This window comes from Eutrigla gurnardus, assembly GCF_963514095.1.
Source record: "Eutrigla gurnardus genome assembly, chromosome: 16".
NCBI lineage: Eukaryota > Metazoa > Chordata > Actinopteri > Perciformes > Triglidae > Eutrigla > Eutrigla gurnardus.
Window position 1 is genome coordinate 10243184 of NC_139927.1, and position 27377 is coordinate 10270560.

At 40.7% G+C, this 27377-nt stretch overlaps 1 protein-coding gene across 5 annotated transcripts in view; it reads right to left on the bottom strand.

Moving 5' to 3' along the window:
- The window catches only part of otofa (otoferlin a), a 61913-nt gene that overhangs the window by 18060 nt on the left and 16476 nt on the right, over positions 1-27377 (bottom strand). For all 5 annotated transcript variants that reach the window (XM_084029975.1, XM_084029979.1, XM_084029977.1 and 2 more), the window contains exons 3-17: positions 25874-25962; positions 19400-19499; positions 17852-18051; positions 9391-9464; positions 8762-8888; positions 8370-8424; positions 7874-8005; positions 5849-5911; positions 4571-4655; positions 4253-4412; positions 3773-3959; positions 2398-2584; positions 1739-1962; positions 438-546; positions 112-298 (exon numbers count right to left, since the gene is read on the bottom strand). In XM_084029975.1, the coding sequence (XP_083886101.1) occupies positions 112-298; positions 438-546; positions 1739-1962; positions 2398-2584; positions 3773-3959; positions 4253-4412; positions 4571-4655; positions 5849-5911; positions 7874-8005; positions 8370-8424; positions 8762-8888; positions 9391-9464; positions 17852-18051; positions 19400-19499; positions 25874-25962 (1979 nt within the window). The remainder of the gene's footprint in view (positions 1-111; positions 299-437; positions 547-1738; positions 1963-2397; positions 2585-3772; positions 3960-4252; positions 4413-4570; positions 4656-5848; positions 5912-7873; positions 8006-8369; positions 8425-8761; positions 8889-9390; positions 9465-17851; positions 18052-19399; positions 19500-25873; positions 25963-27377) is intronic.

A 27377-nucleotide genomic window follows, 5' to 3' on the forward strand; every position in this document is an offset into this window, starting at 1 on the left:
TAACAATCAGGCTAATCTTAGGTTTTATTACACCGACACTAATTCAGAAACATTTCAGAAACTGCTTTCTAAACATCCTTGATCTTCCCCCTGCGACCCTCAACCCCTGACCTGTCAGTGATGACTGGCTTCATTGGTGGAGTGGTGGAGACAGAGACCAGGTCCCCGTCTTCGTCCGCCTCGTCTTCACTGGAGTTCTGTATGAGCTCGCTCTCCTCTTCTTCATTCTCGCCATCTTTCTTCTTCTTCTTCACTGAGGAAGGCTTACTTACACCATCTATCTGGTTGCCATAGTTACCTGTTAGCGGGCAGAAAATTCTGCGTTGTTATGGATTGTGCTTACGGGAGATATTGGTTTTTGTATATTGTTTTATCTCTCTAATATGTGTGGGGGTAGGTCAATAGTAACAAGATGAAGAAAAGGTTTATTTATTTACCTATTGTGATTTCAAAACTTAGCGCTTTGTCACCGATCTTCCTATCGACCATGGTGGCCTCCAGGAAGGAACCGAAGAGGAAGAACTCATCTATTTTCCCAGTGGCGCTCTGATGGAGTGGGAAAGTGCAATAAACAAACAGGGATACATGTTACTGGACTGAAGGGCATTTATGTAGAATTGGTGGGTGTTAGCTCAGGAGGTAGAGCGGGTTGGCTGGCAACCGCAAGATTGCCGGTTCGATCCCCGGCTCCTCCTAGCTGAGTGCCTGGTGTCCCTGAGCAGGACACCTCACCCCAATTGCTCCTGACGAGCTGGCTGTCGCCCTGCGTGGTTGACTCTGCCGTCGGTGCGTGAATGTGTGAGTGAATGGGTGAATGTCAGTCATTACTGTAAAGCGCTTTGGAGAAAAGCACTATATAAATGGGGCCACAATAACTGCACCTGCCTGTGATGCCTTTAACTTATCATATGGTTGTTATTAAAAATAACTTCATAACAATGCTACTGTAAAGCTTGGCCCAGAGCAGCCTTAAACCAGCTCGAGCCAGTTTGACCGAGCATTGAATATTATCGGGGTTTTTTTACAATTAGAGCAAGTATTTACAAACATGAAAAAAGAAAAAGACTAAACAGAACTAAAACAAAACAGAAAAGGTTGGCATCTCCAGTATCCTTAGCCACCGTCTCACAATCTGGGGATGTACATCAAGCCACACTTACATAAATAAATAAACATACACTACTGTGAATGATCCATAACCATTGATGGACACAAAAACCGATCTCAAGTTTAATTCTTAGAGGTTAAATAAAGTAGTTAATTTACAGCATTTCTTTGATTAAATAAGTAATCTGTCTCTCCTTCAAAGCAAAGTACTTGACAACTGGAACAGACTCATGCTGGCTCCCAGGGGACACATTTACACCAACAGACAAGAGGTAAAATAGCTGGCAAGCCTTCTGCTGAGCAGAGTATTGAATGTTCCTGATTTCCCTGGTGAGCAGTTAACTGCACGTGTCAGTATGGTGGTGTATTGTAGCATTATACTCTTATTGTGGACCATGAGGTCAGGAGATGTCAAACATGTTGTTCTTACAGGTCAGGATAACTGTTTTTCTTCAACTGTTTTGTCAGAAAATGTTTTTTTCAGTGTTAAAGTTGGAGGGACATTTCTAGGTATCCTTATATATCGTACTAAAAGTTATTTTGTTACAAAGAATTTGATTATTTGGGTTATATACGACCAAACAGACTATCCAAAGACCACTCAGCTGTGTCTGCTGTCAGGTCCACTCACCTCTGAGATGTTGGAAACACTCTCCACCTGCACCTCAGTGGAGCTCATGAGCTCGGGTGAAGTGGTGTCTAGGATCTCCACGGCGATAGAGAGCAGGAGACGGGCCCTGAAGGACACTCCCTCTCCTAGACCCTCATTCAGGTCCTGGTGCTCGTCCATCAGCGTGTACTGACGAGTGGAACCGTACATGTTGGCCCAAGCTGGACCCAAGGTGGGCAGGAACCCTGGAGAAGGTAAAGAGAAAATAAAGAAGAGCACAATTATATTTAAGGTCTTACAGAGTATCTACACACAGATCATCAACACCTAGATATTCCCACCCCAGCCAAACAAAACAGAAACAGTCCCAAAAACAAAGAAATAAAAAGCTCAAGCTCTATGACAGTTTCAAGATCACTGGCATGTGGGGATTTCCCCCAGTAAATTCTTCATTATGGATCTTGAACTTTGATTTAATATATGCTAATGTATGTATTGATTGCAAGTCAATTTGAATGTCTTCCACTAAATTCCTACAGCCATTAGCAAAGGGTCAGGTGGTTCATGAGGTAGCACTGCTAATTACCACGTATAGTAAAGAATGACCTAATTAACACTGACTGATTGATGTACGCACAGCTCATCAATGCTTATGAGACGAAGGGTGCGAGTTAACCTACCTTTGTCACCATCGTTTGATATCTTGCGTAGGTCAACAAAGTGGGTTCCTATGGCGACATCGTTGACCTTGTCGGAGTCTCGTATCTGGACCTTCATGCGTTTGCAGAGTGGAGGGAAAAGCTCAGTGAAGACGACCTGCTCGTTCCAGATCGGCTCATAGCTGCTCTTCTGGACTGAAGTCTTCCCCTGGTGACACATGAAGGAGCAACACTCAAGTACAAGGTATAAAGCACATTAGTCCTTATGTTATAGTAGCCGCTAGTATTGTTTCAATACTATCATCTGACCGGAAACTTTTTTTTTAGGGTTAAATGCAAATTGCTTAAATTACAGGTTCAAATTACTGTAACTGCTCACAGTGGTACAAAAAGTGGGTTTGCACTATATGGGGCGCCCCTATGCGCCGCACCAAGGGGGGGCGCCAAAAGCAATGGTAAAAAATATATACTTTTGGTATTTTCTATATTAAGCAGCTGTTTCCATATCATTTCTGTACTCCCTTAATGTTACATAGACACCTCTGACACTGGGGAGTTGAGCCCCTGCCAAAGCGATGGTAAAAAAGAGTTGGAGGTATGGGGGACAGGGGTGCGCAACAGTGGCTGATATCCATTATCCAGACCCATTAAGACATAATGGGGGGGCTTTAGCTCAGGAGGTAGAGTGGGTTGGCTGGCAAGATTGCCGGTTCGATCCCTGGCTCCTCCTAGCTGAGTGCCTGGTGTCCCTGAGCAAGACACCTCACCCTAATTGCTCCTGACGAGCTGGCTGTCACCCTGCGTGGTTGAATCCGCCGTCGGTGTGTGAATGTGTGTATGAATGGTGAATGTCAGTCATTACTGTAAAGCGCTTTGGATATAAATGAGGCCATTTACATAAACATTTCATAATAAAAAGACTGTAAAACTTAATCAACACCTGATAAAAGCTGTCTGGAGGACATACACCTCAAACTTATTTCCTATCTTCTCTTTGATTTCCCCTTACATTTACATTTACATTGATTTCCCCTTGATATTGTAGGGGTTTTATGTAGGAGAGACGTAGGCTCATGTTAATGTTTGTATGTGTGATCATTGGATCCCTGAGAATGGCTGGATTGAATAAAGGTAGTTAAAACTTTGGATACCCAATGGCCATAAATATTTCAAGCAGGAATAAAATCTTAATGATTTCCTATCAAAATAAACTATACATGCTGCTCTCTTAATATCTACAGCTATTAGTTAAACTCAGTGCCTTTGAGCTTTGAAAACCCAACCGATAGATATATGGATTAATTACAAAGCCAAAGTGTCTTCTGGGGCAGCAAGAATGATGTGGGAGTTATAACCTCAGCTATAATAATGGATAGTAGGATGTGAAGGGAGTTACTTTCTGCCCAGCAAACTGCACTTGAACGTAGGGGTCCACCAGGTCTCTGTTCTCTCCTATGAAGGCCTTCTTCACATTCGCCATAATGCTGGTGTTCATTTTAGGAAGTCCCTCAGCACGGTAGATCTTCACATAAAACCTGGCCCACTGCCTCTCTGCCGGGATGCCCTCTGGGAGCAGGAGGTTCCTGAAAACAAATAGCAGCACAAAAACCCATTCAGAGGCAGGGTTGTGGAGTTACTGATTCCATTCAAGAGAAGTGCAGTTTGTGGAATAAGCTTTCTAAAGATGCTGGGTTAAACTGTACAACACAGTTTGGGTATAAACATATGCCTTTTTCACCACTGTGTATTTCAATATTTTCTTTTACCTTTGGCTTCTTATCCTGTCATGATACCCTGTTGTATGACTGTTATATGTGTATATGTAACCCTTATTATACCACTTTCTACTAAGATGAAACATATCAGTCATTATTACCCCTCTATGTCGTCTTCATCGGTCTCGTTGGCCTTGTGTGGGGTCTTGATGTTGTCACCCTTCCCAACCACGGCGATGTCACACTTTACATATCCTTTACAGCCCGCCGTTATGTCATCAGGATCAGACATGATGGCCCACTTGTGGTAAAACTGATGCTCTATGAGAGATGTCAATCAATTAGTCAATACATAACAGGATTTAGTAAATCCAGCTCCAATTCACAATGAACAAGACATAATGTATTTAAATGTTCTAGTGGACTGAGCATGTACTTTATGACCAGTTATTAGATTCATATCTGAGCGTGTGGTTTACCAGGCTGAGAGTAAACCGTCCCTACATCCATCTTGAACGTTCCCACCAATGTGCCGCTTCGTAGAAGATTTTTAGAGTGAATAACCTACGCAGACAGAATTGAAAATAAAACATTAACACAAAGAGCACTGTTGTATTGGAAATGTCGATGAATAATTAAAAAGTGTAGAGAGTGTTATAGGGAAACAAATGGCTAACATGGAGCTGCATAATGTCTCCACTGTTCGTTTACTCTCTCAGACCCTCAATTAACCAAATTAAGGCAGATTCAAATTCCTTCTTTACTGTCCTCTGTGGAAATAATTTGTTTACACAGTCCGTACACAGAAATAACACTAAAAACAAGGAATCAACAAAGCAAGAACATAATAACAACATGAGTCCATTACAGTGAGCCCAGGCTATTTTAAGCAGTTATGGCTGATGGCACAAACCGCCCCCTAAAGCGTGTTATTTTTGCAGATTGGTTGTATCGGCAGCCAGAGGGAAGGAGGGGAAGCATACGTTGATGGGGTTGGCAGGGGCAGTGAGAGGGGAGACCAATTAGTGGAAAATATTTTTTCTGGATTTTCAGGAACTTTTATTGTTATTGCTGAGGGTGAGCATGGGGGTGCAATAATCAGTAATATCTTTGCTTCTCTTCGCACTTATTTATACATTACAAAGGGCAGTAAAATCTATCCTTCTCTATACCTTTAAGTATTTCAATAACGTCACCCAGAAAATGACTATTTGTATATCAATTATTCACAGCATGAATTATTGAATGCACATACTCGTAGTGCACATGTGAAATTATTGAACGGAGGTGGCAGAAGAGTTTGAGAAAGTACAGTTTCACTGAAGATGCATGTTTGGGAAGTACTGAGAATGCTCCTGGATAAATGAGACTTTGATTATACTGCATGAGGTGTGTGAGAGTTTGTAAATGGATGGTTTGATACTGTTTTATTGCTGTAAGACTTGGCCTCAATTCATCCCGATTTTCCTCTGTTTTCAGATTATTAAATTAAGGTTTTCTTCAAGGTAATACACGGTGAGTAGGCTTAGGATGATGTATTCCGTTAAGGAGTTATATTATCTTCAAAACATTACATTTTTTGTCTTTAAACGCATCAAATATTTTTGTGTTATGTGCTTAAACCTCAAGGGTTAGGATGAAATAAATAATGTAATGTTCACCATCCATTTACTAAAACAAACACCAAAGTGGGAAAAACAGGTAACAGTTTGTTTATCTGTACTGCAGTGTGTAATTTTGGGGTATGGATTACTTACTGAGAGTTTGATGATCTTATCAAACATGACGTCAGGAGGCACATGGAAGTCAAAGACGAAATACTGCAGAGAGTAGATAATAAAAAAAGGTTTGCCCATTAAAAACCTTTCCTTTATACGACTGAATAACATTCTTTTTTTCAGATTTGCTCTGGGAGGAAAATGTGGCAGGTAACTTTGAAGTTCAGAGTGCAACAACGGAAGTGAGGGATTGAACAGAAACATTTTGTCAGCCTCGCAGGAGAGCAGCTCATATTGTAGCCACATCACAGCTCCATCCCCTCAAGCTTTAAGTTATTTACAGGCAAAGAACAGGGCTTGAAAAGAAATGTGTGATATAAAATTCCATATCAAAATTGTGTCGTAACTTTGCTGTCTTCAGATGTCAGTGTATTGGTACAGCTCTACTGCAGCCTATATGTGCAACTCTACTACAGGCAGGAGGTACTCTGGGTACTCAGGGCCCACAAGGACTTTTTTAACTTTATTCTGAGACAAAGAATGAGCCAATCCCCATCTTCCAATGTGGTATTTTGCAGGTTATTCTAAATGCATGTTGTAAAATCAGGATCCATATATTATGCTAAATAAAAAACTAGAGCGACGAGGAAAATGTGATGCAATTGGGTGACATTGTAGTTCTCATGATGATGTAATTTTTGCAATATCATCCATGAAGATGATTGTAGTTTTCAGTGTCAGCTAATTTTGGATGATTATTCTCGAGAGGTATGAAGCTATTTGAAACAGCACAGACTGAATAAACTGGAAGGTCTGGATACGAGGAGAGAAAGCGTGAAGGACTACTATCTGGAGCACTCAGTCTGTCGGTCCACAGGGGACCTTCAGACAAACAGAAGGAATCGATAGACAAACTGCCACTACCTCTCCCTGCAGGCGGCTGAGCTCTGCGTGACCCTCGCCACTACTGACACATTCCTACCAAGAGAGATTATCTGCTGTTCAGGAACACTCACAGCTGGCAAGAACTCTCGAGTTAAGAGCTTTACATGTCGTATTTTAAGTCAGAAAGAGAGACAGAGATCACTGACAGCATTACATGGCATTTGACATCGTGCACATCGAGGTTCCATGTTCCCAGAAATCTGTTTGGTTGTTGGAGAATGGGAAACATTTAACTGATGTCTTCACATTGAGAGAAAAACACAACTCTAATAATACCACTGTGATAAGACACATTCACTGTATTACACCAAATTATTATATAAACAATTGTCTTATTTAATGCAACTGAGGTTTTGCAATTTATTCAACATTATTCAAAGTATCATAATGCTAGTCAAGGCATGCAATAAATCTATTTTGATTACTGTGGGAGTAAAAACACAGTTCTTGTTTTATTGGCTTTAGGTAACATGCCTTGTAGTGTTGTTGCGTTTAGTTAATATACAGGAGAAACACTGTAGTAGTGTTTCTAGCTTTTTACAGTTACGTCAAATTTTACTGACACTATTTTGAATTTAATTTCAACCTGAAACAATAAATCTCTGCCCAACCTTAAAGGTTGTATCAGTGATTCTGGGCTGAAACATAAATCATCTGTTTTTACCTCACGATCCGCTAGCTGCCCGCCCCATAAGCAGGCCGTCAAAAAAACGCGTCTCTCTAGGCAGCCTAGGCTCCGAGATCGCACACAAAAACAAATGGTAATACCAACACCTCAAAAGAAAAATAAACAGTGTTCCAACCAATCACAGACAAGGGGTGGGTGGCACGTTCATGAAAATGCGCGTCCATGATCATTTTCAAAACACGGGAGGGAGGGGCTAGCTGGCTCTGTTTGTTTTGGATCTCGCAACGGAAGTGAGGGCAACCAGAATCGCTGATACAACCTTTAATGTTGGCCTGAATGAGATTTAAGCTACTTATGTCAACCTTAAAGCATGATTAGCATACCAAATGGATTCAAACTCAGAAATACAGTTGTTTGTATGAGGTAAAAAATACAGTTTATGTTTAGTTGAATTCTTGCAGTGTGGAATTTTAAAGCTTACAAAGTCTCACCTCATTGTAGTACGGACAGTTGGTGGACTCCTTCATAGACGTGTACTTCCTGTCATCGCCAATCTCCACGCACACCACAGGATCCATGTTGAGGCCTATCAGCTGCCGGGCCTCGATCACTGTGATGCTGATCTGATGATGGACATGAGCGAAAGATGCTGAAAGCTAAAACAAGCTGAATTTCCTCCACCAGCGCGTTAAGCAGCAGAGGTACTGTCGCCATAAATCATGCAACCATGCAGTAATTACCCTCTGGACAATGCAAAGGCAAATAAACAAACAAATTGCTCCTTCATGAACTAATGATTCTGATTCCAGGCAGTGAGGGCTTTTTTTCTCCCATGGTTTAAGTAGCACTGGGTGGACAAACTAAATCTGAGCTAAAGGTTTCTACAACCGAGTCAACCCACTGGTTTGGTTGTCGTTGGATAATGAAGTGGAACAAAGAGAGGAAGAGTCTGCTTCATCCTTCAAACAACCAGACACACATACGCACCTGATAATCTACTGGCCGTCCGGAGCTTGGCTCCATCTTGATATCTGGCTTTGACCTTAAAAAACACAACACAATCAGTGATTACACTCTCCTGTGCTCCCACAATGAAAACAGGGGTGGCACATCATTAAAAATTTAAAGTTTCAATCTTTAATTGTGAATACTCTAATTTTTTCATCTTGAACTAGTTAGAAATATATGTCATTAAATGAAATGTCAAATTAAATTAAATAAAATACCATCACTGTGCAACCTGCTTCAAATTATCCTGCAGCATCAGCAGTTTGCGTTGTGCAGTGCTGGCTGAGACCTTTGAGGGTGTGTGTGCATGTGAGTGGATTCCTCTAACGTGTGTGTGCGTGCATGCATCAGTGCGTGAACAACAATGAGACCTCTTATTAGAGACGTTGGTGGTGACGGCGGTGACAGAGGCCAGAGAGATTGTGTCAGGGTCCATTGCTCCGGCAAGACGCATCGCCTTCCTGTCCAGGTCCTCCATGTCCAGGACCGCCGGCTCATCTGAATGACAATATCACAAGCGTGGCATCACCATGACCAACAGAATATTTATTGTTGGAAGGACCACTGATGTCATGTCTGCTCTATTTTCTGTGAAAGTAAGGTGGAATTTGCATTTCGTCATTTTATCCTATCAGACTCAACTTCGAGTCCATTTGTACCAAATTTGAAGAAATTCCTTCCAGCCACAACTGTTGCCGGCAGGGAGATATTTCATAGGCTCATTCCAATACTTTTTATATCCTGTGTTTATATATTCCTACTACTATATTGTTTTTGTCGAGGACACATTTTCTCCGGAGGAGGGGGCTCTCCCTCTCCCTCTGGAGCTTAGTAATTCCTGGCTATGACCCTATAGGACAGGCCATTTCTAGGGTTGCTTGTTGTCTACATGTACTGCTGTATACATTTAATAACTTCATGGGCTTTAACATGTATTTTCATTCAAGCTAACTTAAAAGATAAAAAAAAATCCTGGGCTTTGTCTTGAGCGTTGTTTTACCTCCTTTCTTGTGATCCTCCTTAGAGCTCTTGATCTTGCCGAGCTTCATGGCTGAGAAAACTCCCTTCCCTGCTCTGGTGGAGGAGATGGAGAAAGAAAGGAGAGGGGAATTTACTCTGTATCATTTTTTCCATTCTTGTCTCATTAAGTTCACTCTCCATCAGTAGACTCCCACAGGAGAAATTGATCAGTACTCAACTTGACTTGAGCAGAAAACCCCACGGCCCACGCATGTACATAATCAAACTGCAACCCAACACCATAACGTATATCATGGACATCTTTGTAACTCGGCTAGACACTTAATTCCAGTTGATTCAATCCCCCACGCTCCCCACCACCAATTCTCCAAACCCTCAATCACAAGAGTATCCAGTGTCTCCACAATGATATTATCGGGATCACATGTCACCACAACAACAAAGGGCTGGTGATGTCATTAGCGGGACGACAAATGAGGGGCGTTAATAATTAAAAATGAGTGTGACCGTGCAATTTGCTGCGGATATGGATACATGTCTGAATAGGAAGGTTTTCCTTTTGTTTCCTCAAGCATTCAGAGTCGAGTGTATCAGAGTTCGATTTCTGCTTTGATCTTTCCCCCCCGTCCCGTTACTCAAAAGGCAACCTTCAACCTTCAAACTGGAATATGCACAGCTGGATGGCTTTACATCTTAGTTGATGGGTTTGTGGCCGAGTGCCAAGAGTGATTTGAAAGTAAAAGCCTGATGGTATGTGACTGGGAATTAAAAAATAAGGCAGAAGAATCGCTCAACAAAATAAAAGTTGAAAAGCTTTTCCAGGCAAATCAAATCAAGGCCAAACACACATGAAAATGTGTCCTTTGGTTCTCAGCCTGTGTCTGGTCTATAGTATAATGCACAGTGTGCTTCCAGCTGATGTGCAAGTTTATTGAATTATCAGTGCATGCATGAAAAACTTTGAAAATACCTTTAGATGTTAACTGAAATGGTTAGATAAGTAGTCAATCCACAGAAAGTTAAAGCAATTAAAAAGTCACAATGAACTCTTGAGATTTTATCGACAAGACAATTAAATCAACGTATTGGAAAACAACCAAGTTCAATTATTGTGAGTTGCAGCCCTGGTTAATTGCAAAAGCAGGTGTTCCCGTAATCCAGTCCATGTCGTTGCCTCAATCAATCTCTGATTAAAAAAAAAATAAGCTACCAAAATAAAAGACATACTCGCCAAAATGTGTAAAAAGAATTCATACATACCACATAAAAAACACCACTGATCCTACTCAACTCCACAAAGGGCACCATAAACCTGCACCAACAAAAAAAATCCTTCCAGAGATACCTTCTATTTCAACCTATATTTCCATATTCTTCACCTGTCAGGTGCAGATCCTCCAGACCAGCCAGGCAAAATAACAGTTGGCCAGATGAGTGGATGATGCAGGACGGAGGAGGGCAGGGAGAGGGAAAGAGGTGGAGGTGCTTGGCTGGAGATAGGAGGAGGAAGAGGATAGAGTGGGTTGGGCTCTACTCCAGCAAAGAAGATAAGTGAATCCGGGGTAACCAGCAAACTGGTGAATGTAATTTAATATTTAACACAGATAACCAAAACAGGGAGAGGAGATCAAATGTTTTACTCGCTTGTCTTTGCTCCCTTCACTCTCTTTTCCTTGCCTTTGCTGAGCCAAATTAAGAGTGAGTATGAGGACAAACACAAAGCGTGAATACAAGGACAAATATGAGACGTTCTACTTTAAAGAGATGTTGAACACCCCCCCCCCTTTCCCTTCATCCCACTATGGTGATTTAATGACAAAGTGTAACCTTCAAAGATGTCAGTGAAGAAGGCAAAGAAAGTTCACAAGTGGGGTTTCCAATTACAGTACTGGAAATGTGCAAATTCAAATTTTACCTAGAAGTTAGCAGGTAAATGTCACAAAATAACCTTTAAAAAAAACACAGAGTAAAGTAAAATTGTTGAGAAGTTAAAGTGATGGTTCGGAGTGAAATGCACCCGAGGTCATTTCCACCATGACATCCAGCCAAACACCCCCTCGGAAGCATTTTTAGCGATGGTCAGCATTGGTCAAGATAGCCGCTATCAGCCGAATGGCTTAGTACTAGCGCTACGGTACAGAGGGTATATCTCGTAAATTACCCCACTAATAATGCATGGGATGTTACCAAACCTCTGCAGTAGTACACATAGGGTCTGTACTCACAAAACGAGGTGTTTGAAAGTTTGTAAGTACACCAGGAGTTTATTTAAAAGAACACTTGCCTGATAGCTTCTATCCTCGGCTGCTATGCTACCGCAGCATAGACGCCACTTCCATGTTTACCCAGCCGAGTTTCACGTGAGAGTATGAAAAAGTTTCACTAAATGTTTATAAATGCTTGTCAACACTTGTTGACCTGATAATACAAGCATTTATAAAAATGTGTTGACCTGATAATACAAGCATTTATAAAAACTCAGCGAAACTTTTTCATACTCTCGCGTGAAACTCGCGTCACGGCATCGGCTGGGTAAACACGGAAGTAGCGTCTACGCTGCGGTAGCGTTAGTTAGCGTTAGTAGCCGAAAACAGGCAAGTGTTCTTTTAAATAAACTCCTGGTGTACTTACACACTTTCAAATGCCTCGTTTTGTGAGTACAGACCCTATGTGTACTACTGCAGAGGTTTGGTAACATCCCATGCATTATTAGTGGGTAATTTACGAGATATACCCCCTGTACCATAGCGCTAGTACTAAGCCATTCGGCTGATAGGGGCTATCTTGACCAATGCTGACCATCGCTAAAAATGCTTCCGAAGGGGTATTTGGCTGGATGTCATGGTGGAAATTACCTCGGGTGCATTTTACTCCGAACCATCACTTTAAAGAGGATGATATACCTCGTGAAACTGTTACATCCAAGTCCTTCAAAACAAACTGACACACAAATACCTTGAATGAAATCTCATTCAAGCTTTGTGCTGCAGATATAGAGGTAATAACATTACTATATGCAAAGCCAGCTATTGCATAATTTAAAAGCAGAGATCTCAGGCAACATATGCACATGTGTACTTAAAGCCGACAATGAACTGTACTGTATGTGTAGGGGTGAATGTGCGAGAATCAATAATGAATGAGAGCATGAATAAATTGCCTCATTACATGTGTAAATTGCGGTAAAATTTATGATCTAACTGAAGCAGATTTACTCCCAAGGTTATGCGCCTTGTACCTGGCAGCTTGATTTCCATCTCCTCCATAAAACAAGGGCTTCCAACTGTTCACGGTACATTTTCCCGACAGTTATGAATGCGTCTTTAATGTGTTGTTGTAACTCCAGATACATGGCTTTGAACTTGCTGCAAGCAGATGAACAAATATGGACACGTGTATATATATGTAAAGAAGTGGTGGATATGCACTTTTTGTGTTTCCATATTGGTTTTGCCAACGTTAGTTAGTTTCAGTTTAACATCATGTTGCTAGTAGCAACACCTGCCATTTAGCTGGCATGGTAACATCCACCATTTTTGTCGCTGCTGTATGAAAGAATGGGGAAACCTCCCGTTCTTCCGACTTTGGGATATTCCCTCATTATGCCATACAATTACCCCACTGCTTGCCTGGGAACCACAACATTTAATTAGCCGAAATGATTTACTTGAGCAGTTACGTATTTGGAGTGGTACATTAACAAGTGAACAAAAAGCAAAAAGCTCTTTAGATTTTTAATTAGCAGAATCGATTCTGTTAGTTAAAATGTGATTTTATTCAACTGCCAGTGAAGGTGGGCTTTCCCAATGGTTTGCTGACACTCCTGTAGTTTTCTTTCTCCAATAGTGACTTCAGGAATTCCAAATGTCTCAGACTCAGAACAACTCGGTGTACTCTGCATGATGCAATACTCTAGGTAAGCTTTTATTGTAGGCGTACACATTGTGCTCTTTTTTAACTCTCGTGGAAGGTGTATGTTCACTAAATTAATTAACGTGTTGTACTATCTTTGGAGAATTTATGTTGTTCTTTCACAGGTGATTCCTTGTTTCTTTTTAAGAGGTACAATACATCTCGGGGGTCTTGTTTCTTATACAACTGCTTGTCCCTTTGCAAGTTTGGAAGATAAAAAAACGATCAATAATTCATTGACCTATACGGTCTCTGCATTCTGCTCTGGGGGCTTTGCTGAATAGCCCACACACCTGTTCATTCTCTCTCACAGACATAGCCTGGATGCACATATTTCAGTGCATCCAGGATCTGCTGGACTGCAGCCTGACAAAGCAGTTGGAGGTTGAAAAACTCTCACTAAACCAGGACTCTCTGTTCCGAAACCTCATCCAATTCTGTGTAGTCCCTCTGTCTCTCTCAATACTCTCTTTTGTTGGCAGATTTCTTCCTCTGCTGCACAGGGCATCAAGGAATGCGTTTCCATCTTTCCACTTCGACTGCAGTGGGACCTCTACTTCTACGTGGCTACAAAAGACGAACTGGAGATTCATTACTTACGTTACCCTATTGTATTGGCATCTCTTCTCCAGAGCTTTTGTGCAGCTGCTTTATTTGCTTCCCAATGTTTGCTCATAACCAGCCCATTAGTCTTACATACTGTAGCTAGAAGCTAATGCAAGTTTAATGCTCTCACACCTTGAAAAGAGTGATGTGAGCCTTCACAGTAAAAATGTATATTTGAATGATTCTGTGAGCATTTATGTGTAGTATTATAAACCTATAAATGCTCATCTATGCAGACTAAGGGAGCAAGAACAAAAGAAAAGGATTGTGGAGGAAAAAGGGAGGAAGAACACTTGCCGTTTTTACTCTGTTATTGCATCAGCTGGGCTGCAAAGTACACGTTCTATGTTGTCATTATTCTCTGTGTCTGTGATGATTTTCTAAAGGTTTCCAAAGACATTTCTCTTTACGTAATCTTGTCAACATTCATTTTTAAGGAGAAGGTCAGCTTCTAGATCCTGACTCCTATCCAGGACTATCACACAGGTAATGCAGAAACTAGGCTCTACCGCAAGAGGCATGTCGTCATCGTCTGCTCTCACATCAGGACTTGAGAGAGAGAAAAATTACAGAGAGGAGCTATGCACTTGCATTCTGTGTTCAAATTTACACGGCGTACTATCACACGAGCTGAGAATAAGAACCGCTGCAAACCACAGCAAAACATGAGAGCAGAGCTGACTAACACGGAGCAGTCCCTCGAGAGAATGCAGCTACAGAAACAATGAATGTCAAAAATTCAAAAGGCAATCCAGCATCAGTCTCTGCACAAGGAAACGAGGAACAAGAACCGATGAATAATACATCCTTTGGATAATTCAAATTCTAGCATGAAGGATATATAATTTAATGGTATAGATAAAAAAAAATGAAAGTTTGCTTTTTTTCATTTTATGCCACATAAATCTTGAGCAGAAATGAACTCTATGAAGCCTAATCTGTGATTGCAGTGTCGACTGATCTGAAGATTTTTCATTAGCCGACAGGGGTTATACTGTACTGTACATTTGAAAGCCAAGGCAAAAAAAATCAATATCCATGCTGTTTAAGAATGGCTTGTTTCTGTATTAACAGAGACATCCTTTGTTATGAATGTTTCCACAGAAAGTCAGCGCTGCAGTGAGCAGACCCACTAAAATAAAGATAGAGAGAAAAGTAACATGTGGCAACATGTGTGTGACATGTGGCTTTATCAGCATGTGATGCCAAATGATCCTTTCAACAGAAGCTTTGCCAGGGCTCAATGTCTCCTTTGAGTTCTTACTTAATTGGTATGCAAATTAATCATGCATATTAAAATGGTTTGAATAAACACAAGCATTATTTACAACAATGTGTCTGTGTGAGAATATATTAAATCATTCATGAATTATTTTTACAAGAAAAGAAATCCTGTCAGCTCGTTGCACCAGTGTTAATGTATGATGTAACCCATCTCATTATTCGTCCCCCCCCCCCCCCCCCCCCCCAGTATTTGATGTCCACAGATCAAATGACAACTGGAGCCATAATAATATAATTCCATTCTCCGCGTCGGGCACGTGCTCTTCTGCATGCACTATTCAGCAGATCTGCTTCACTGACAGTACAAACCACATAGAGGGTGATTTATTTATTAGGAATAACAAAACCCCTGCAAAGCCAGCTCATTGTGGTGTTGCTGATAACACAAAATGGTTTATGGGCACCTCCATAAATCATCCTGCAGAACCAGACACGATGTATAATCTGCAGAAAGGAGAGGTGGAATCTATGGGATGGTCAACTTTTGGTGGAATTTCATTCAATTAAGTGGATGGAATAAAACCCTACACTCTCTTGCTGTCATACTTGTATAGTTTTAATGAAATTCAATTCCCACTGAAAACGGCATAGAGCACAAACTTGTGGAAGCAGAATGCATGACCTTCATGATGCAAGTAATATAACAGGAGTAGACAGCAGTTGTTGGAGCTCCATGAACTCAGAACAGTTCTGATCCTGCGTGGGAATATTTAATTATGGAGGAGTTTGTGTTTGCATGTCTCCAAAGAGTTGTTCAAATATGACTTCTGTTCTTTCAAAGTTTAAATTCAAAGACTTCTGACACCTGATGGAAACACTTTTAGAAGTTCTAAGACTGTGATAACACCTGGGAGGGACACATCATTCTCCAAGACGTTGTCAGATGTATTTGGCTTAAAGAATATTAAATAATAATAATGAGGGGAAGTATTGCATCTGCATGAAAGACGAGGTAAAAGGTGTGAAGGATTTAGATGATATAGCTTGAGACTTAACGGTTTATAACATTCTCCGTCTCTTTTTCCTCCTCCTCCTCCCCCAAGAGGAAAGAGAATCATACGTGGTTATCATCTCCTGCACATTAATACTTCATTACCAGAAGAGGAACTGTTAACATCGGCCGCAGAGTTCAGAATTCAGGACACAATGAAACATCTTCAGAAAGTGTAATTCTGAAAACGTCTGAACCAGAAATAATCTGATCTGCTGGTTATATCGGATATAAATTGGTTTGGATGAGAAGTGGCAAGGCTATTAAAATCTTCCCACAAGCCAATCAGTCTGGCCAACACAAGTGTGAGGTAGATTAGAGGTGGATTTGTTGGCAGGGCTGGAAGCTAGTTAGTATTTTACTCAGCAGCTCTCAACTCTTTTTCAGACTAAAGCTTTATTGAACCCTTTCACACCATTTCTCCACAGCTGTACTTCCACTTTTCTTTGGTGTTCAAACCCAAACACTGTATTTGTTATATAACACACGTGGTATGCTCTAAAACTTTTAGTCAAATCTTCCTCGGGGTGCTTAACATTGGCGGAGCGTGAACAATTTTTGCTGTTAGACAGTACAACTTTGCTGTTCAGAAAGCAAAAAAAAAACGTGCACCCGACAGCATTCAGTCAAATACACAACAGGTCTGGCTGTGCAGATACTCTCAGTGGAAATCAATACCACCCACGAATAATTTCACATTCTATTCAGCAAAAACACGACGAGCAAACTGCAGAGGAGGAAGACAAACAGTGCAGTGCAGCGCTGCGGGGCAGACCACCTTACAGTTTTTTATAATAAGGTTGCACTGCTTGGGATTACTTGTCTATTATTATGAATTATACTTATTAGAAAGTATATAATGAGACCATTTGACTTAAGCCACATTGTGTTTCCTTTTACATTTCAATTTGAATGTTGAAATAGTTGTAAGTGACGCACAGTGCCAGCAGAATCCATCTAAAACAAAACATTAGATTTGTTGAAATTCTCTTTACATCCCGACACCGATTTCGGTGTTGCAATCCTATATTATTACTATTATTTTTTGCAATGCAGGTACAGGTATATTGATCTTTCATTCCACACAATCTTGTTCCCTCTTTAAATCTGCTGCCTACAATACCCACAATGTAGCATTTCATTTATTTATTTTTGCAAATGTAATTAAATTGCATCTAAAACATCTTCTAGATCAAACACAATCTGTTTTATTCATAACTTGCAGCCTCCATTCCAACTGCACTGCACTGCTTACTTTTGACTCCAGCCACATCTGCATAATATACTAACTATGTTGACGGAATATACAGTGTCATTTTGATTCCACATTTTTTGGTATCAGTTTCCGGCCACTACATTCTTAGGTGGGTATTCCCATTGTAATTAAGCAAAAGGGCCCCTACATGTTCCCCCATAAAAGTGACAGATCTTAGATCAGCTGGATAACATGAAGCCTCATCAATATGAATGCTGGATCCATCTGTCAACATATTTTGTTACCCATGTGTGCTCCAGTGGTACTGTTACTGTTAATGACCTCTTAAAAACTACAGTACGTAATTAAAACCATACATCTTGTTCGCTGTTGTGGAGAGTCATCGCATATGCAGAGGCAAACCTGCAGCCCGACTCACTGTGAGGTAAGGTAATCCAGTTATCGTGGAGTCAGTTTGTGTGTTCGACTCACTTCCTGAAGGTCGGTATGGATCCCTGCAGGGATCGTCCAGGAGACGTCCCCGATCCGTGGCTTTGTCCTGACAGCAAGCTGTCGGTTTCAAAGGCGAACATCCCATCACGGTCGTCGGGAACATCTAGGAACTCCCCATCGTTCCACACTCCCACTGTGCCATCCATGGACTGGTATCTGAGCTCTATGGTAACGCTGGTCTGGAGACAAAATGACAGCAGACTGAAACATCCCAACAACATTTGGACTCTGGTGGTGCTCAGGGTAGAAGCACTAAACAATGTCTTTGTCATAAAATATCATCTGTTATAATAAACAATGATCTTTTCTTCATTCACTTGTTTCCTGATGGAACTTTGTTTTTAGCAGATGTTACCATGCTAACACGCAGAGATGGTAAACATTATACCCACTAAACATCAACATGCTGGCATTCTCATTGTGAGCATATTAGCATTCTGATGTTAGCATTTAGTTCAACTCTCAGTATAGACAACAAACTTGGACCTCTTATTTTCTCAGGGAATTAAGACTGACAACGAGTGTTTAATTCAGGCCAAAAACATCTGTCACACTGAAGTTTGTCTTGGCATTTTCTGGGGGGGTGTTTGGATATTATCCTCCTGACAATGACTGCATCTTTATTATGGCATGGCCAATTTATTCTCCTGACAAAGATGGATGAGGAGCTATCTTTACCTTTTCCTCTCCGAGTCGCTCTGCCTTTCTTACATGCTGGCAGGACAATCACCGTAGTCCAGGAGGAGTAGATTTGTCACTATGGCAACCACACCAATGGCATTGTAGGTAAATGTGTCTTCTCTCAGCTTACATTATTGAAATTCACTTGTGTGTATTCTTTGTTGTGTAATTTCAGATGAAACCCCTCACACAAGTGTCAGTGTGTGTGTGTGTGTGTGTGTGTGTGTGTGTGTGTGTGTGTGTGTGTGTGTGTGTGTGTGTGTGTGTGTGTGCGTGTGTGTAAGCCATAAAGCACTCCCATGCTGTTTTACATCATCTCAGAAACATCACACCAGCTTTGTCAGCCCCACTAACACAATTCCGCACCCAGGGGTGCTATCAAGTCATCCTCACACACACTTCTCCACCACTGAGCTGCTCCCAGTTTAGCGGTTCGAAACATGATTTCCAATCATTAGAGGATCTCTGGATTCATGTTAATGGCAATGTCCTATTGTGCTGACGCTGTTGCTAAGATACTGTTGTATTTCCATCAGATCCTTGTTGATGCGCCGGTCTGAAATGCCGGTGCCTTTACAGGCCAGAAGACAGCTGAAGTTACTTTGTTGTGTTGTGTTTTGTATATTCTTAGGTTGTTGTGTTTGATTTGATCATTTTAGGTGTGTAAAGGTTTTTCTAGAATCATGTAAAGCACTCTCTACATGGCAGTTGTAAACCAGCATTTAATTGATTTCTGTTTGCCCGCCAGCTCAACTCCCAAAAAGCTCTCCAGAAATGTTAAACATCCGTCGGGGGACCCCCTGTAGATTGCTGACACTCCAATGCGAGAGCATAGTTTAGCTTTACCTTTATTGACGTGTTGTTATCGTCGATAAGGGTGTCGGTCAGCTCTAGATGTCCCTCCAGAGCCACCTTCTGAAGTACCATACAGAAAGTTCCCACCAGTCTGCAAGGAAACACCAACAAAGAGTCACACATCATAAACAGAAATGAGTGAGATCAATACAAGACAATACATCAATACACGGTGTCCTTCGTTTCTCCTCTGCTGCCCATCCGTTTACCTCTGTTAAAATCTATAGTCTTTTTTAGCCATCGTTACACCGCTAGTTTATCAACCTGTTCAGTTACACTAATAAATTCCTACTAATAGTACAGTGTGCAGGTGAATGTGTGTCAGTGAGTCATGAAGAGACTGCTGTGTGGTGGAGAGTGATGGATATGTGCTGTGACAGACACTGAGAGCATTACTGTATGTCACTCCTCGGAGCAATTTGAAGGAAGTCAATAGCAGCTCAAATAGGCCTTGGGAAGAAAAGGGAATATGATCTACTATCATATCAGCACATAACATAATACACTGCTTATTATGGGGCAGGAAAATGTTTTCTTTAAATATTATGACTTGACTCATTATTTCACAACTTTTCCCTCAAAATATACATTTAATTTGAATGTGAAGAAAGTTTTGAACAAGAGTACAGTTTGGAGAAACACATTTGGGCTAATAAAACAGGGATTTATAAATTAATTAAAATGAATTCATGGATGAAGGACTAACTTGGTGCATAAAACCTACCAGAATGCAGGAAATTAAATCTTGGGCGGAGGGGAGGACACCTGCTAAAATAATGGTATTCCAACTGTTCTATTTAATAAAATCTGCAGCTTTGCATTTAATTACATGCATTTTTATTGATATAATAAACAACATCAATATTCAGAGGAAAGAATTAAGAATTAGCCTGTTTTTATTGATGGGGGCGGGGAAGCAACCTGTAAACGGAGAGAGGGGGTGCTGAACCACTGATTGAGACTGCAGCAACCTTCCTGTATAAAACCAAAGGCAGCTGCACCCAGAACAACAGATTGTGAAGTGTTGTTTGCCTCATAATACAATAAGCACCACATTTGGTGTAACACTTAACTAAATTGTTATTGTATCTAATTATCTTGATTTGTAGATGCCACCTATCTGGTAGCACTTTAAAGCAAATGCTAGAACACATATTTTATTCCAAAACCATCAACTGTGGGACTCGGGTGTGCAATGGTTTCGGACATCTAACTCTCCAAAGCTTTAAACACATTTCACCACCAGGCTTATCAACGCCCCCAAGGACAAGTTAATAAATCGATGAAGACTTGCACACCATTCATTCACCCAGCAGACCGAGTGAAACAGCTATCCTTTGCTTTTATTTTCCATGTGTAGAGTCCTTAGAGCCAACTCTATCACGTGCACCGCATTCCTGCATTCTACTGTCACATTAAAGGAAAACAACAAAATGTATTTCTGAAAAAGGTAAATGGACAGTCTAACCATGCATGCTATAGAGCATGTTTATGCATGCGAGTCCTCCCCACTGGCTAGCTCACAGTCGCTTCTCTACACTCCTGTCATGTGTTTGTAGCAGCTGATAACCCCGTCCCAACTGACAGCTACCTTCCAGTTCCCTTCAGGTAGCACATTTAGCTCTGTCAGCACTTTTGCCATCGGCTCGGTACTCCATTGAGAAGGGCCATTGAGAAGCAATCAAAATGCCAACAATCTCACATCGTGCACCTTTACTTCCCACATAACAAATTCTGCAATTGCGAAACATCAATGTTTGGGTTAAGATAAGGACTTTGGTTGATTGCTGTTATTACATATAAGACCATTAAGACCATTAGACCTATGCAGCCTTAAGGATGCTGGATCACAGAAAATAGTGGGGAGAAACCCAGCACAGTCCCCATTCAGCTAGCCAATTAGAGCTGGTTAATAATTTAAAGAGTTTCCCCCAAAACAGTGTGTCGTTTGCAGAGCAATCTGCCACACACAAAGAACATGCAGGGACAGCCATATGTCAACTCCACTAGCTCACACACACACACACACACACACACACACACACACACACACACACACACACACACACAATACATATGTAACAGCCAGGATAACAGATACAAAATCCTTTGTCTTGTGAATGAAACGTAGCATCAAGTGAGTCATTACTAAGATACACAATCACTAGGCTGGAAATGAGTCTGCAGGGACAGATGATATCATAAAACAAGGGCATACAATCAATAGTTTACCATTTGGCATGCGCCCACGTACACACACACACACACACACACACACACAAACAAACATCCACAGGGATGGCTGATAATGATGTGAGCCTCCCAACAGGATGATAGACATCGACAGTCAAACAACAGTGAATGAGCACAGGACACACAAACTGCACCTCAGTATGTAAAATGAACAAATACTATCGGATTAGATTTATAACCACAAGAACAAATTGTCAGAACATCATTATCAGTGGTCATCTGCTATTATTCAATCCCTCTCCCTGGATTAACTGTACAGAAAGGAAATGTCTTGCCACAACTTATTGGGGATTAATTTCTCCTCAGGAAAAAGTCAGATCACAGTGATCACAGTGTCGAGTGCCGGTCTCCTCATCAGAATCCTGCGTCAAGAGTCCACATTGCTCTGATGAATAAATTATTTTTCTGTGCAGTTGAAAGCGAGGCCACATTTGTCAGAATAGCTTTAAAACGTAATATTGCGGTACATTTGGAATTCAAGAATTTGACTTCACTTTGAATCCCAGCTACAAAAAAAAGAAAATAATACATGCTTCCCTCAAGGCGCTGGCAGATGCTTTCTCTGTGAAGGTTCTGCCAGGCTCCCCATTGAATCACACTGCAGTGCATGCTCGACTTTACAGGCTTGACATAAATCAAACAGAGAGCCTGTTTGGATATTAATGTTTTGTGCAACTTTTTCCGAGTAGAAACTTCTGCACCTCTGAGACGCATCACTGAAGATACTCACCCAACACAGTATATCCCTCTTTTTCCTTCCCTAGGCAATGGTGATCAATATGTCCAGCAAATGATCCGTCATTTCCTTTCAGCCATTGTCAAGCGCTGAATTATTGAACTGAGCAGGGCCTATCATGTTCTGGCTCACTTTTTAGCACTTCAAAAGGTGGCATTCATTATTGATTGAGGTTCTGCAAACAATTTACTTTCATCTGCTTTATAATTCAGCCCTCCCTTCCCTTTCAATTTGTATTATTTTGCGTTGTGTTTCCCCAGGTTTCTTCTGCAAATCGAAGCGTGACTATGACGAAATCGAGCTCAGGTGAACTCGAGGAGAGGAGAGCACAGCTTTGAAATGAAAAATACTTTCCCAGTCAAACAGCAAAGTTCCATTCCAATGCTTCAGGAATAAGATAGGCAAGATCAAATTCAGTAACAGGTTTATGTCTGTAAGCTTGCATTTCAAGACTAAGCAATACATTGTTGAGTCTCAGCATATACAGCATTGAAGGATACATTTTGAAGCCTGTTACAATTCTTCCATGTCCTTCGGCTATTGCTGAATGAAAAATATATTAACAGAAACTCAAGAAGGGAATAAATTGCATGCTTTGATTTATTGCTGAAATCTGGAGAAGAAAAAGACAGGGGAAGGTTAATGGTTGATCAAAGAGCACCCATGTGAACTGTGAACAGTCATATCTCCCTCCAGAGGAAACTGGTTGCTGTACAATTCACAGTCAATTTTAAAGATAAATTAGGGAAAATGTCAAAAGATCTAACATATTGAAATTGTAAACTCACGTAACACGACAAAGGAAGAAGTAGTGTTTTTGTGAATACAGAGCACACACACACACACACACACACACACACACACACACACACACACACACACACACACACACACACACACACACACATTATCAAATGCACAGGACCAAAGCAGTGTAGAGCTCTTAAAGCTCTGAAATATTCCATCTCACTGGGGAATACATCACAGAACAGAAGATAAAGATGCTCTAACTTCCATTTCAGTGGGACTTTAAGTCACTAAAGCACCGAAGGAGATAACACAATGGTGATCGAGCCAATGGCCCACTGAAGTATTGCAATATTTATACTTGCAGTATTACAAACTGGGTGCCAGTAGCGATATGCCCAGAAAAAAAACAGTTTTTCTCCATTGTATATACAGAAAAATTGATTTACCGGTATGCATACATTATTGAAAACAAGGAGGCCACTTGTTTATCTGTCACTGGGACAACTGCAAAGAAAATAGCAAATTGGTACACAGGGGCTTTGCTAATCATGCACTGAGCTTGCTGCACCACGTTTGATTGAAACAAATAACATTAAAAATCCAATTCTGATTCCAAGGACCACTTGATATTCCTCCACAGACCTGGGAAACCCTGGCATCAGGTTGAAGACCTTGAATATGCTAACTCCTCATTACTCAGTAACTCACTCACAACGTACTCCACAGACTGCAAAAATATAAAAGTATATCCTTTAACCACATGGGGAAACAGATCATAAAACATGGTCAATATGCCAATACAGCACAGAGTTCATCCTGCATCATCGCTTTCCCGATGTGTTGTGGTAATGTGATTGTTCTTATTGTCACACAGTGTGACAGACTGGCCTTATAGTGTATTGGTGCAGACAGTGATGAAGCAGATCGGTTACCGTGGTAATGATGCTGCTTGTGGACATATGGAGCAGGTGTAAGAACAACACGAGCTATGACTCATCTTGAATTATTTAACCACTTCAACGAGCGCCAGCCTGTGTTGTGCATGTGTATGTTTGTGCGGTAAATGTCTTTGCATTGTGTGTGGTGAATATTTTGCTTGTGTAAGTGCACGCGAAGATTGTTATCAAGCAGTGATTTATCATGTGTGACATAGTGACAGTTAAGTGCTGCCTTGACGTAGAACTGATACAACATCGGTCTGCACACCTGACACCAGCTTTTAGCGCTGAGAGAAATGTGAGACACATTGAGAAATGTGTCTCCACCTACAGTACACACACCCACACACAACTACATTCACACATGGACTAGGTAAACACACACACACACACACACACACAGTTCACAACCACCCGCACATACACAGACAACCATGCTAAGTTTTAATGACTGTGTGGGCAACATAATGTGTCCTCAGCCTGGACACATCAATCAGTCAGCCAGTTACTTAAATGCAGCAGCTGTAACGAGAGACAAGAGACGGACAGACATCCTGGCACAACCAGCCTACGTCTCATCTGATCTGGATACACCAGAGCAGAACACACTTCAATGGCAACTAAAATGAAGAAAAGGAGGAAGATGAGGAGGCGGAGTAAAGGGAAATACGCAATTTGTCAGTTTCCACCATTGCATGCACATGCACAGATGATTTCTGTGGGGCAATTGGGAGGGCTCTGCAGATCATCCGAAGTAGGTTTGAGTATCAGTGAACTACTCAAGAGCATTTTGGTGGTAAATGTAAGAACCAATGTTTCATAACCGTTCATATTTATGCAGCAATGTGCTTACGATTAAATTTTCAAAACATATTTAAAGCACCAAAAGTAAAAGTATACTCATTTTATGCTGAGTGGCCCATTTCAAATCATATATTCATGTGAGTGTACACCATTGGAATACAATTATTCATGCATTTACAGTAAGTGTTCATCACTTTAAAGTAGTACAATTATCTCAAAATTAGTGTAGTACCTGAGTAGCCTAAATGTACTTATAGTAACATTCCACCACAGCACAAAATTGTTTACAAGAGCACACAGTTCTTCATAGATCTAGCCTCTTAATTTTGCTCTCAAAGTGCACCAGATTGAAGCATTTCACTTTGAAAATTTCCTCTGGGGTAGCATAACCCTCGACCCCCCCTAGAGGGTCTAGGGTCCACCCACTATGGTCTCACAAAATCCGGTGGGAAACACTGAGACCTGTAAATGTCTCATAATTGGAACATATCCTACTCAGCTTTGGATTTTTTAGTAAAAGCATACAAACCGAATTTGCCTGAATTGCAAACATTCAATAAGCCAGTATTATATTAAAGACACAATGCAATTACAGCATAAGACACATTTAACACGTGAGCCCATTTCTACTAAATCTCCCTGTGTGTGTTTCATGATCTGATTGTTTAGAGTGTGTAACAAGTGACAAATGGGCCCATTACTGAGGAGCTAATGCAGCTTCATTCCCTCCTGATGTGAAACTCATTCATGGCCAGCTCTGTGGTTTGCAGTCCGTTACACACACAGTTGAGTCAATTTAAAACAAGCTCTCTGGGAATACAAGCTTGGTCTACTTCATCCCTGAAACATCCACCATGTGTCTGTCTAAATTGGTCATAGGTTGTGACAAGAAGATGGGAAGGGCACTGAAGTCACCAACTGTTTACTTTGAAATGGTGGTAAAAGTGATTTAAGGACAAGCCGGGAGAAGCAGTTCAACCTTACCTGTTGGAAAAGACTTTGCTGTAATTGTATACTTGGATCTCCAGCATCTCGTTTCCATCCAGCCTGCTGGCAATGGGCCATCGGAAAATCTGGGGGGAAGAAAAAAGGTGGGTTGAGAAGATGATAGGGCTGCAACTAAAAGGTTATATGTGTATTATAGATTAATCCATAAATTATCATCTAATTTAAAGGATTGGTAAGTCTGTAAACTGAAAGAAATACTGAAAATTGTTGTCCACCGTGACATTTTCAAATGATGTTTCCTCCGACCTACAGTCCAACACTAAAAGATGTTCAATTTAAAAAGATACATAACAGCCGTGTATATATATATATATATATATATATATATATATATACATATATATATATATATACAGACACACACACTTTTATTTATCACCATAAACATATCCAGGTTCTAACAGACCCTAGCTACAAGGTAAAATTGGGGGAATAGCAGCAAAACTGTGTGGTAATGAATGTCTTGAAAATGTCTTTGATAGCCCAGGTTGTGAGAAGTGTGAGAACAGCTTTGAAAGATAAAACCCTTTTTTTTTTTTACTTTAATTAGCTCTGAAATTACAGTTTAACGAGATTTCAGATGTCCCATTTCAATCTTTAGCTGAGAAAAATTGTTTTAAATCCATTTCACTACAAATCTCCTCAGTGATGTCTTTCCTAATTGGCTTTGTCAGGATACTCAGACACTCAGTATGGTCCTTGATTGCATTTTTCACACCAGTAAGCACGCAATACGTCTCTCTTGAATAGCCTGTCATGTAAAACTGACATGGACCCTGAAGGCTGTTCGTTAGCAGAGTTAGCACTTTCTTTCTTTACTACTTATTTACTTTCTTCATCAAGTGTGTATAACAGTAAAAAAACGACTTCAGATGGCAGGTTTAATCAGCCAGAACACATCACACAGGTTTTTCCATGGTCTCCTCTTTTTTGGTCTAGATTTCTGAGCGACCAATAGGATCCAACTTGAAGATTTGAGATCTGTTGTATTAGATAAACTCGGTATCTGCCGAAACCAACCCAGGCTTTGTGAGGGAATTGTAAATCGAATTGATCAAATATGTTCCTGTGAGAATCCTTGTATTATCTAATAGTTAATTACTTTGTCTGCATCATGAATAGATTAATATGTACGGTATAGTGGATTTGTGGAAAATCAAGAATGCTTTTATGTATGAAAATAACTAAATATTTTATACATTTCAGCTTCAATATTTCTGGAAATGTAAACAGTGAAGACGAAAATGAACACAAGCAGGAACAACCCTCTTAAATGTCGAATTAAAGCTCAAATTAGCAAGGACACGCATCCAGAACTCCCTTCAGGTTTGTTGCTGACATTGACAGACAGAATTATTCATATGCCAAAAAAGGAAAGCCTTTGGAATATGCTTCTGATATAGAAAATTCTGAAATATCAATCAGCTAATAAAGATATGTGATAGATGTCTAAAAAACATCAAAGCGATTCCTATAAACA